Source organism: Salmo salar, chromosome 14 (genome assembly GCF_965601325.2).
Source record: "Salmo salar chromosome 14, fSalSal1, whole genome shotgun sequence".
Taxonomy (NCBI): domain Eukaryota; kingdom Metazoa; phylum Chordata; class Actinopteri; order Salmoniformes; family Salmonidae; genus Salmo; species Salmo salar.
In genome coordinates, this window is record NC_138304.1 from 50,426,632 (window position 1) to 50,440,477 (window position 13,846).

A 13,846-nucleotide genomic window follows, 5' to 3' on the forward strand; every position below is an offset into this window, starting at 1 on the left:
GTTCTACCTATATACCTGTTCTACCTATATACCTGTTCTACCTATCTACCTGTTCTAACTGTTCTACCTATATACCTATTCTACCTATATACCTGTTCTACCTATATACCTGTTCTACCTATATACCTGTTCTACCTGTTCTACCTATATACCTGTTCTACCTATATACCTGTTCTACCTGTTCTACCTACATACCTGTTCTACCTATATACCTGTTCTACCTATATACCTGTTCTACCTGTTCTACCTATATACCTGTTCTACCTATATACCTGTTCTAACTATATACCTGTTCTACCGGTTCTACCTATATACCTGTTCTACCTATATACCTGTTCTGCCTATAAAACTGTTCTACCTGTTCTACCTATATACCTGTTCTACCTATATACCTGTTCTACATATATACCTGTTCTACCTGTTCTACCTATATACCTGTTCTACCTATATACCTGTTCTACCTATATACCTGTTCTACCTGTTCTACCTATATACCTGTTCTACCTATATACCTGTTCTACATATATACCTGTTCTACCTGTTCTACCTATATACCTGTTCTACCTATATACCTGTTCTACCTATCTACCTGTTCTACCTATATACCTGTTCTACCTATATACCTGTTCTACCTGTTCTACCTATATACCTGTTCTACCTATATACCTGTTCTACCTGTTCTACCTATATACCTGTTCTACCTGTTCTACCTATATACCTGTTCTACCTATAAACCTGTTCTACCTGTTCTACCTATATACCTGTTCTACCTATATACCTGTTCTACCTATAAACCTGTTCTACCTGTTCTACCTATATACCTGTTCTACCTATATACCTGTTCTACCTATATACCTGTTCTACCTGTTCTACCTATATACCTGTTCTACCTATATACCTGTTCTACCTATATATCTGTTCTACCTGTTCTACCTATATACCTGTTCTACCTATATACCTGTTCTACCTATAAACCTGTTCTACCTGTTCTACCTATATACCTGTTCTACCTATATACCTGTTCTACCTATAAACCTGTTCTACCTGTTCTACCTATATACCTGTTCTACCTATATACCTGTTCTACCTATATACCTTTTCTACCTGTTCTACCTATATACCTGTTCTACCTGTTCTACCTATATACCTGTTCTACCTATATACCTGTTCTACCTGTTCTACCTATATACCTGTTCTACCTATATACCTGTTCTACCTATATACCTGTTCTACCTATATACCTGTTCTACCTGTTCTACCTATATACCTGTTCTACCTGTTCTACCTATGTACCTGTTCTACCTGTTCAACCTATATACCTGTTCTACCTATATACCTGTTCTACCTATATACCTGTTCTACCTATATACCTGTTCTACCAGTTCTACCTATATACCTGTTCTACCTGTTCTATCTATATACCTGTTCTACCTATAAACCTGTTCTACCTGTTCTACCTATATACCTGTTCTACCTATATACCTGTTCTACCTATCTACCTGTTCTACCTGTTCTACCTATATACCTGTTCTACCTATATACCTGTTCTACCTGTTCTACCTATATACCTGTTCTACCTATATACCTGTTCTACCTATATACCTGTTCCACCTGTTCTACCTATATACCTGTTCTACCTATATACCTGTTCTACCTATATACCTGTTCTACCTGTTCTACCTCTATACCTGTTCTACCTATATACCTGTTCTACCTATAAACCTGTTCTACCTGTTCTTCCTAAATATCTGTTCTACCTATATACCTGTTCTACCTATAAACCTGTTCTACCTGTTCTACCTATATACCTGTTCTACCTATATACCTGTTCTACCTATAACCTGTTCTACCTGTTCTACCTATATACCTGTTCTACCTATATACCTGTTCTACCTATAAACCTGTTCTACCTGTTCTACCTATATACCTGTTCTATCTATATACCTGTTCTACCTATATACCTGTTCTACCTGTTCTACCTCTATACCTGTTCTACCTATATACCTGTTCTACCTATAAACCTGTTCTACCTGTTCTACCTATATACCTGTTCTACCTATATACCTGTTCTACCTATAAACCTGTTCTACCAGTTCTACCTATGTACCTGTTCTACCTATATACCTTTTCTACCTATATACCTCTTCTACCTGTTCTACCTATATACCTGTTCTACCTATATACCTGTTCTACCTGTTCTACCTATATACCTGTTCTACCTATATACCTGTTCTACCTGTTCTATCTATATACCTGTTCTACCTATATACCTGTTCTACCTATCTACCTGTTCTAACTGTTCTACCTATATACCTGTTCTACCTATATACCTGTTCTACCTATATACCTGTTCTACCTGTTCTACCTATATACCTGTTCTACCTATATACCTGTTCTACCTATATACCTGTTCTACCTGTTCTACCTATATACCTGTTCTACCTGTTCTACCTATATACCTGTTCTACCTATATACCTGTTCTACCTGTTCTACCTATATACCTGTTCTACCTATATACCTGTTCTACCTGTTCTACCTATATACCTGTTCTACCTATATACCTGTTCTACCTGTTCTACCTATATACCTGTTCTACCTGTTCTACCTATATACCTGTTCTACCTATATACCTGTTCTACCTGTTCTACCTATATACCTGTTCTACCTGTTCTACCTATATACCTGTTCTACCTATATACCTGTTCTACCTATATACCTGTTCTACCTGTTCTACCTATATACCTGTTCTACCTATATACCTGTTCTACCTATCTACCTGTTCTACCTGTTCTACCTATATACCTGTTCTACCTATATACCTGTTCTACCTGTTCTACCTATATACCTGTTCTACCTATATACCTGTTCTACCTATATACCTGTTCTACCTGTTCTACCTATATACCTGTTCTACCTATATACCTGTTCTACCTATATACCTGTTCTACCCGTTCTACCTATATACCTGTTCTACCTATATACCTTTTCTACCTATAAACCTGTTCTACCTGTTCTACCTATATACCTGTTCTACCTATATACCTGTTCTACCTATATACCTGTTCTACCTATCTACCTGTTCTACCTATATACCTGTTCTACCTATATACCTGTTCTACCTGTTCTACCTATATACCTGTTCTACCTGTTCTACCTATATACCTGTTCTACCTATAAACCTGTTCTACCTGTTCTACCTATATACCTGTTCTACCTATATACCTGTTCTACCTATAAACCTGTTCTACCTGTTCTACCTATATACCTGTTCTATCTATATACCTGTTCTACCTATATACCTGTTCTACCTGTTCTACCTATATACCTGTTCTACCTATAAACCTGTTCTACCTGTTCTACCTATATACCTGTTCTACCTATCTACCTGTTCTACCTATATACCTGTTCTACCTATATACCTGTTCTACCTGTTCTACCTATATACCTGTTCTACCTATATACCTGTTCTACCTGTTCTACCTATATACCTGTTCTACCTATAAACCTGTTCTACCTGTTCTACCTATATACCTGTTCTACCTATATACCTGTTCTACCTATAAACCTGTTCTACCTGTTCTACCTATATACCTGTTCTATCTATATACCTGTTCTACCTATATACCTGTTCTACCTGTTCTACCTATATACCTGTTCTACCTATATATCTGTTCTACCTGTTCTACCTATATACCTGTTCTACCTATAATTCTGTTCTACCTATAAACCTGTTCTACCTGTTCTACCTATATACCTGTTCTACCTATATACCTGTTCTACCTATAAACCTGTTCTACCTGTTCTATCTATATACCTGTTCTACCTATATACCTGTTCTACCTATATACCTGTTCTACCTGTTCTACCTATATACATGTTCTACCTGTTCTACCTATATACCTGTTCTACCTATATACCTGTTCTACCTGTTCTACCTATATACCTGTTCTACCTATATACCTGTTATACCTATATACCTGTTCTACCTATATACCGGTTCTACCTGTTCTACCTATATACCTGTTCTACCTGTTCTACCTATATACCTGTTCTACCTATATACCTGTTCTACCTATATACCTGTTCTACCTATATACCTGTTCTACCAGTTCTACCTATATACCTGTTCTACCTTATCTACCTATATACCTGTTCTACCTATATACCTGTTCTACCTGTTCTACCTATATACCTGTTCTACCTATATACCTGTTCTACCTATCTACCTGTTCTACCTGTTCTACCTATATACCTGTTCTACCTATATACCTGTTCTACCTATATACCTGTTCTACCTGTTCTACCTATATACCTGTTCTACCTATATACCTGTTCTACCTATATACCTGTTCCACCTGTTCTACCTATATACCTGTTCTACCTATATATCTGTTCTACCTATATACCTGTTCTACCTATATACCTGTTCTACCTATATACCTGTTCTACCTATAAACCTGTTCTACCTATATACCTGTTCTACCTATATACCTGTTGTACCTATAAACCTGTTCTACCTGTTCTACCTATATACCTGTTCTTCCTATATACCTGTTCTACCTATATACCTGTTCTACCTGTTCTACCTATATACCTGTTCTACCTATATACCTATATACCTGTTCTACCTATATACCTGTTCTACCTATATACCTGTTCTACCTATATACCTGTTCTACCTATAAACCTGTTCTACCTGTTCTACCTATATACCTGTTCTACCTATATACCTGTTCTACCTATATACCTGTTCTACCTGTTCTACCTATATACCTGTTCTACCTGTTCTACCTATATACCTGTTCTACCTATATACCTGTTATACCTATATACCTGTTCTACCTATATACCTGTTCTACCTATATACCTGTTCTACCTGTTCTACCTATATACCTGTTCTACCTGTTCTACCTATATACCTGTTCTACCTGTTCTACCTATATACCTGTTCTACCTATATACCTGTTCTACCTATATACCTGTTCTACCGGTTCCACCTATATACCTTTTCTACCTGTTCTACCTATATACCTGTTCTACCTATAAACCTGTTCTACCTGTTCTACCTATATACCTGTTCTACCTATATACCTTTTCTACCTATCTACCTGTTCTACCTGTTCTACCTATATACCTGTTCTACCTATATACCTGTTCTACCTATATACCTGTTCTACCTGTTCTACCTATATACCTGTTCTACCTATATACCTGTTCTACCTATATACCTGTTCCACCTGTTCTACCTATATACCTGTTCTACCTATATACCTGTTCTACCTATATACCTGTTCTACCTATATACCTGTTCTACCTGTTTTACCTATATACCTGTTCTACCTATATACCTGTTCTACCTATATACCTGTTCTACCTGTTCTACCTATATACCTGTTCTACCTATATACCTGTTCTACCTATAAACATGTTCTACCTGTTCTACCTATATACCTGTTCTACCTATATACCTGTTCTACCTATAAACCTGTTCTACCTGTTCTACCTATATATACTGTTCTACCTATATACCTGTTCTACCTATATACCTGTTCTATCTGTTCTACCTATATACCTGTTCTACCTATATACCTGTTATACCTATATACCTGTTCTACCTATATACCTGTTCTACCTATATACCTGTTCTACCTGTTCTACCTATATACCTGTTCTACCTGTTCTACCTATATACCTGTTCTACCTATATACCTGTTCTACCTATATACCTGTTCTACCTATATACCTGTTCCACTTGTTCTACCTGTTCTACCTGTTCTACCTATATACCTGTTCTACCTATAAACCTGTTCTACCTATATACCTGTTCTACCTATATACCTGTTCTACCTATATACCTGTTCTACCTGTTCTACCTATATACCTGTTCTACCTATATACCTGTTCTACCTATATACCTGTTCTACCTGTTCTACCTATAAACCTGTTCTACCTGTTCTATCTATATACCTGTTCTACCTATATACCTGTTCTACCTATATACCTGTTCTACCTGTTCTACCTATATACATGTTCTACCTGTTCTACCTATATACCTGTTCTACCTATATACCTGTTCTACCTGTTCTACCTATATACCTGTTCTACCTATATACCTGTTATACCTATATACCTGTTCTACCTATATACCGGTTCTACCTGTTCTACCTATATACCTGTTCTACCTGTTCTACCTATATACCTGTTCTACCTATATACCTGTTCTACCTATATACCTGTTCTACCTATATACCTGTTCTACCAGTTCTACCTATATACCTGTTCTACCTTATCTACCTATATACCTGTTCTACCTATATACCTGTTCTACCTGTTCTACCTATATACCTGTTCTACCTATATACCTGTTCTACCTATCTACCTGTTCTACCTGTTCTACCTATATACCTGTTCTACCTATATACCTGTTCTACCTATATACCTGTTCTACCTGTTCTACCTATATACCTGTTCTACCTATATACCTGTTCTACCTATATACCTGTTCCACCTGTTCTACCTATATACCTGTTCTACCTATATATCTGTTCTACCTATATACCTGTTCTACCTATATACCTGTTCTACCTATATACCTGTTCTACCTATAAACCTGTTCTACCTATATACCTGTTCTACCTATATACCTGTTGTACCTATAAACCTGTTCTACCTGTTCTACCTATATACCTGTTCTTCCTATATACCTGTTCTACCTATATACCTGTTCTACCTGTTCTACCTATATACCTGTTCTACCTATATACCTATATACCTGTTCTACCTATATACCTGTTCTACCTATATACCTGTTCTACCTATATACCTGTTCTACCTATAAACCTGTTCTACCTGTTCTACCTATATACCTGTTCTACCTATATACCTGTTCTACCTATATACCTGTTCTACCTGTTCTACCTATATACCTGTTCTACCTGTTCTACCTATATACCTGTTCTACCTATATACCTGTTATACCTATATACCTGTTCTACCTATATACCTGTTCTACCTATATACCTGTTCTACCTGTTCTACCTATATACCTGTTCTACCTGTTCTACCTATATACCTGTTCTACCTGTTCTACCTATATACCTGTTCTACCTATATACCTGTTCTACCTATATACCTGTTCTACCGGTTCCACCTATATACCTTTTCTACCTGTTCTACCTATATACCTGTTCTACCTATAAACCTGTTCTACCTGTTCTACCTATATACCTGTTCTACCTATATACCTTTTCTACCTATCTACCTGTTCTACCTGTTCTACCTATATACCTGTTCTACCTATATACCTGTTCTACCTATATACCTGTTCTACCTGTTCTACCTATATACCTGTTCTACCTATATACCTGTTCTACCTATATACCTGTTCCACCTGTTCTACCTATATACCTGTTCTACCTATATACCTGTTCTACCTATATACCTGTTCTACCTATATACCTGTTCTACCTGTTTTACCTATATACCTGTTCTACCTATATACCTGTTCTACCTATATACCTGTTCTACCTGTTCTACCTATATACCTGTTCTACCTATATACCTGTTCTACCTATAAACATGTTCTACCTGTTCTACCTATATACCTGTTCTACCTATATACCTGTTCTACCTATAAACCTGTTCTACCTGTTCTACCTATATATACTGTTCTACCTATATACCTGTTCTACCTATATACCTGTTCTATCTGTTCTACCTATATACCTGTTCTACCTATATACCTGTTATACCTATATACCTGTTCTACCTATATACCTGTTCTACCTATATACCTGTTCTACCTGTTCTACCTATATACCTGTTCTACCTATATACCTGTTCTACCTATATACCTGTTCTACCTATATACCTGTTCTACCTATATACCTGTTCCACTTGTTCTACCTGTTCTACCTGTTCTACCTATATACCTGTTCTACCTATAAACCTGTTCTACCTGTTCTACCTATATACCTGTTCTACCTATATACCTGTTCTACCTATATACCTGTTCTACCTGTTCTACCTATATACCTGTTCTACCTATATACCTGTTATACCTATATACCTGTTCTACCTGTTCTACCTATAGACCTGTTCTACCTATATACCTGTTCTACCTATAATCCTGTTCGACCTGTTCTACCTGTATACCTGTTCTACCTATATACCTATTCTACCTATAAACCTGTTCTACCTGTTCTACCTATATACCTGTTCTACCTATATACCTGTTCTACCTATATACCTGTTCTACCTATATACCTGTTCTACCTGTTCTACCTATATACCTGTTCTACCTATATACCTGTTCTACCTATATACCTGTTCTACCTGTTCTACCTATATACCTGTTCTACCTATATACCTGTTCTACCTATCTACCTGTTCTACCTATATACCTGTTCTACCTGTTCTACCTATATACCTGTTCTACCTATATACCTGTTCTACCTATCTACCTGTTCTGGGCGGACTTGAGCGTTGACCAGCTGATGAACCACAGACTCTGACAGGCCGACGTCTCTCAGCAGGAAGGCTGTCAACATCTCATCTTCCTTCAGGATATCCTCTATCTTCAGACCTCGACCTGGAACAGGAATAAAACATGGCTTGGATACTGAGGGAGAACGAAGAGGAGGTGTCTACTGCAGGAGACGAAGAGGAGGATTGAGGGGTGTATTCACTAGGAACCAAACAGAACCAAACAGAACCAAACAGAACCAAACAGCCAAAACTAACCTGGACTTGCCCAATTTGTTGTAATGTTTTTCTACGGTTTGCTACAGTATGCATTAATTAATAAATACATCCCTGGATTCATGGTGGGCAGGGTTATTGTCAGTACCTGCTATCTGTTCTGGTGTGTTACAGATGGTGTCCATGAAGTTGTTCATGACGGCCATGTCCTCCCACAGCCGACCCAACTGCTGGAACTCTGGGTCGTCAAACAACAGCTCATTGGAGTCAGCCCAGAACCGCGCCAGTCTAAAACACAGAACATAGAACCAACCAAGACAATTGAGTATAGAACCCTGAAGAACCCAGCAGAACATCTGAATTTACAGAATCGAACCATGGAGAACCCAGGAGAACATCTGAGTCTACAGCACAGAACCATGGAGAACCCAACAGAACATCTGAGTCTAAAGTACAGAACCATGGAGAACCCAGCAGAACATCTGAGTCTACAGCACAGAACCATAGAGAACCCAGCAGAACATCTGAGTCTACAGCACAGAACCATGGAGAACCCAGCAGAACATCTGAGTCTACAGCACAGAACCATGGAGAACCCAGCAGAACATCTGAGTCTACAGCACAGAACCATGGAGAACCCAGCAGAACATCTGAGTCTACAGCACAGAACCATGGAGAACCCAGCAGAACATCTGAGTCTATAGCACAGAACCATGGAGAACCCAGCAGAACATCTGAGTCTATAGCACAGAACCATGGAAAACCCAGCAGAACATCTGAGTCTACAGCACAGAACCATGGAGAACCCAGCAGAACATCTGACTCTAAAAGAAACATGTTCTTCTAGGTGGTAATAGAGTAAAGGATGAGAGGTTGAAGGAGAGAGGGATGAGACTGAGAAACAGAGAGGGATGAAACAAAGAGACGGAGAGGGAGAGATGGATGAGACTGAGAGACGAGAGGGAGAGAGGGATGAGACTGAGAGACGAGAGGGAGAGAGGGATGAGACTGAGAGACGAGAGGGAGAGAGGGATGAGACTGAGAGACGAGAGGGAGAGAGGGATGAGACTGAGAGACGAGAGGGAGAGAGGGATGAGACTGAGAGACGGTGAGGGAGAGATGGATGAGACTGAGAGACGAGAGGGAGAGAGGGATGAGACTGAGAGACGGTGAGGAAGAGATGGATGAGACTGAGAGACGAGAGGGAGAGAGGGATGAGACTGAGAGACGGTGAGGGAGAGATGGATGAGACTGAGAGACGAGAGGGAGAGAGGGATGAGACTGAGAGACGGTGAGGGAGAGATGGATGAGACTGAGAGACGAGAGGGAGAGAGGGATGAGACTGAGAGACGAGAGGGAGAGGGAGAGATGGATGAGACTGAGAGACGAGAGGGAGAGATGGATGAGACAGAGATGGTGAGGGAGAGAGGGATGAGACTGAGAGACGATTAAGTAGAGAGGGATGAGACAGAGACGTGAGGGAGAGAGGAATGAGACTGAGAGACGGTGAGGGAGAGAAGGATAAGACTGAGAGATGGTGAGGGAGAGGGGGATGAGACTGAGAGACGGTGAGGGAGAGAGGGAAGAGACAGAGACGGTGAGGGAGAGAGGGATGAGACAGAGAGACAGTAAGGGAGAGATGGATGAGACTGAGAGACAGAGATGGTGAGGGAGAGAAGCCTTTTATCAATTAGATATGCCTACCTCCTGCGTCCTCCCTCCTTCGTCCTCTCCTACCTCCTTTTGAAAAAGGTCAAATTCTGTGAGGAGAGGGAACGTGGATGGAAACGCGCTTGTTTGAAATGTGCCGGTCCTTCTCCACTCGCACGGCATTAGACCAATGAAGTTTACAGGGGTGGATCCCAAAGTAAATTATGTTTACAGGGTGGATCCCAAAGTAAATGACGTTTACATGAGTATTCTCGATGAAAGGTGGCTAACGAGGAGGCCACTGTTCCATTTGCCTACTAAGAAATCGACACACTCCTCAACCACTCAACCACTTATCGGTTTCCGGGTCACTGAGGAGAGAGGGTGGAGAAGAATGGACAGAGGACAGACTTTTACCCAAACGAGAAAACCCCAGAGAGATCTAGGAAGAGAAGCATGAGATATTGAAGAAGAAAGGAGAGAGGAAAGAGGAGAGAGGAGAGAGGGGAAGAGAGATCTAGGAAGAGAAGGATGAGATATTGAAGAAGAAAGGAGAGAGGGGAGAGAGATCTAGGAAGAGAAGGATGAGATACTGAAGAAGAAAGGAGAGAGGAGAGAGAGAAAGAGAGATCTAGGAAGAGAAGGATGAGAAAGGAGAAAGTTCTAATAAAGGAAAGATGAGCTATGAAAGGTAGGGACTAAGATGTACACTATCCTGGATCTCACATGTAGTTGTTGTAGTTGAAGAGAGCAGAGATGGATGAGAGACTCAGAAGGAAAGTGAGGAAGAGAGGAGGGATAGTTGTTGAGCTCACATACGGTGGGTTATGAGGGGTTATAGGGGGCTATAAGAGGTTATAAGGTATCTCACATGTAGTTGTTGTAGTTGAAGAGAGGAGAGATGGATGAGAAACTCAGAAGGAAAGTGAGGAAGAGAGGAGGGATAGTTGTTGAGCTCACATACGGTGGGTTATGAGGGGTTATAAGGGGTTATAAGAGGTTATAAGGTATCTCACATGCAGTTGTTGTAGTTGGAGACCACCCCAGGGCCCTCTGCCCTGGTAGGGTGTTTGAAGCAGGGGTTGTTGGCGTTACAGAAGATACCCTGGATCCACGGGATGATACCTGTGGAAGGCATGGCCTTGTTGGGGAAGTGACCTTGAGAGACAGACAGGGAGTGAAAGACAAAGTATAACAAATATAGGAAGTACTTGAGCACTGAAGAAACGTGAGAAGCAGTCAGACCATCAAGAGGATTTCATTCATTCTGATCCTCTATCTTTGCTTCAGTCATTTGTGTGATATAAACCATTTTCAGGTCCCCCAGACTCTATAAGATGCTAATACATGGTACAGAGAGAAATGGTTGTAAGTGAGTCTTACATTCATGCTGTTTGTAAAGAGGGTTGGCTTTCCTCAACCACACCAGACCAATGAACAGAACCACCGGCCACAGAATCTCCACCAGGAAGCGGATCTGAACAGAGATGTGGAAGAGAGAACTTACTTACTTACAGTATATGCATTAATATAACTGAATAGTGTAATAACTTTTGTAGTAACTGTTGTACTAACTGTTATAATAGCTGTTGTAATAACTGTTGTAATAGCTGTTGTAATAACTGTTACAATAGCTGTTGTAATAACTGTTATAATAGCTGTTGTAATAACTGTTTTATTAACTGTTGTAATAACTGTTGTAATAACTGTTATAATAGCTGTTGTACTAACTGTTGTATTAACTTACAACTGAGGAAGCAGATATATCAACTGAGGAAGCAGATATATTAACTGAGGAAGCAGATATATTAACTGAGGAAGCAGATATGTCAACTTAGGAAGCAGATAAATTAACTGAGGAAGCAGATATGTCAACTGAGGAAGTAGATATATCAACTGAGGAAGCAGATATCAACTGAGGAAGCAGATATCAACTGAGGAAGCAGATATATAAACTGAGGAAGCAGATATATAAACTGAGGAAGCAGATACATTATCTGATGAAGCAGATATATTAACTGAGGAAGCAGATACATTAACTGAGGAAGCAAATATATTAACTGAGGAAGCAGATAAATTAACTGAGGAAGCAGATACATTATCTGATGAAGCAGATATATTAACTGAGGAAGAAGATATATTAACTGAGGAAGCAGATACATTAACTGAGGAAGCAGATAAATTAACTGAGGAAGAAGATATATCATCTGATGAAGCAGATATATCAACTGAGGAAGCAGATATATTAACTGAGGAAGCAGATATATCAACTGAGGAAGCAGATATATCAACTGAGGAAGTAGATATCACCTGAGGAAGTAGATATATCAACTGAGGAAGCAGATATCAACTGAGGAAGCAGATATCAACTGAGGAAGCAGATATATAAACTGAGGAAGCAGATATAAACTGAGGAAGCATATATATGAATTGAGGAAGCAGATACATTAACTGAGGAAGCAGATATATTAACTGAGGAAGCAGATACATTAACTGAGGAAGCAGATACATTAACTGAGGAAGCAGATAAATTAACTGAGGAAGCAGATATATCATCTGATGAAGCAGATATATCAACTGAGGAAGCAGATATATTAACTGAGGAAGCAGATATATAAACTGAGGAAGCAGATATAAACTGAGGAAGCAGATATATCATCTAATGAAGCAGATATATCAACTGAGGAAGAAGATATATCATCTGAGGAAGCAGATATATCAACTGAGGAAGCAGATATATCAACTGAGGAAGCAGATATAAACTGAGGAAGCAGATATATTAACTGAGGAAGCAGATACATTTTCTGAGGAAGCAGATACATAATCTGAGGAAGCAGATATATTAACTGAGGAAGCAGATATATTAACTGAGGAAGCAGATACATAATCTGAGGAAGCAGATACATAATCTGAGGAAGCAGATATATTAACTGAGGAAGCAGATACATAATCTGAGGAAGCAGATATATCAACTGAGGAAGCAGATATATTATCTGAGGAAGCAGATATATTATCTGAGGAAGCAGATATATTAACTGAGGAAGCAGCTATATTACACACTAGGAAGGGTGTTACTGAACTGTTGACTTTCGTTGTTGATTTACTCATAGGAACAATAGTTTGATTAAACAACACAGTGTTGATAAAAGCCAGTTGGGACAGTGAGTCAGCACATACCTTCTGTCTCTTGCGTAGAGTCCAGTTCTTCCACAACAGCAGGCGTATCTGACTTCCTGTATTCATAACTCTGCTTCTCAAGCCCCTCAAAGGGTCCTCTTATACCGACGAACCTGGGGATGCACATCTTTCAGTAGTAGGGTAATGTTCACCACTTCATGTCAACAGATGATTCAGAGGAGTGGTGTGTGTGTGTGTGTGTATGTGTGTGTGTGTGTGTGTGTGTGTGTGTGTGTGTGTGTGTGTGTGTGTGTGTGTGTGTGTGTGTGTGTGTGTGTGTGTGTGTGTGTGTGTGTGTGTGTGTGTGTGTGTGTGTGT

At 39.4% G+C, this 13,846-nt stretch overlaps 1 protein-coding gene across 2 annotated transcripts in view; it reads right to left on the reverse strand.

Annotated features, from left to right (window-relative positions):
* LOC106569796 (retinal-specific phospholipid-transporting ATPase ABCA4) overlaps nucleotides 1–13,637 on the reverse strand; it is an 85,149-nt gene extending 71,512 nt beyond the window's left edge. For both annotated transcript variants that reach the window (XM_045694487.2, XM_045694486.2), the window contains exons 1-5: nucleotides 13,529–13,637; nucleotides 11,735–11,828; nucleotides 11,368–11,509; nucleotides 8,850–8,989; nucleotides 8,464–8,591 (exon numbers count right to left, since the gene is read on the reverse strand). In XM_045694487.2, the coding sequence (XP_045550443.2) occupies nucleotides 8,464–8,591; nucleotides 8,850–8,989; nucleotides 11,368–11,509; nucleotides 11,735–11,828; nucleotides 13,529–13,594 (570 nt within the window). In that variant the 5' untranslated portion in view covers nucleotides 13,595–13,637. The remainder of the gene's footprint in view (nucleotides 1–8,463; nucleotides 8,592–8,849; nucleotides 8,990–11,367; nucleotides 11,510–11,734; nucleotides 11,829–13,528) is intronic.
* Between the last annotated feature and the right edge of the window lie 209 nt (nucleotides 13,638–13,846).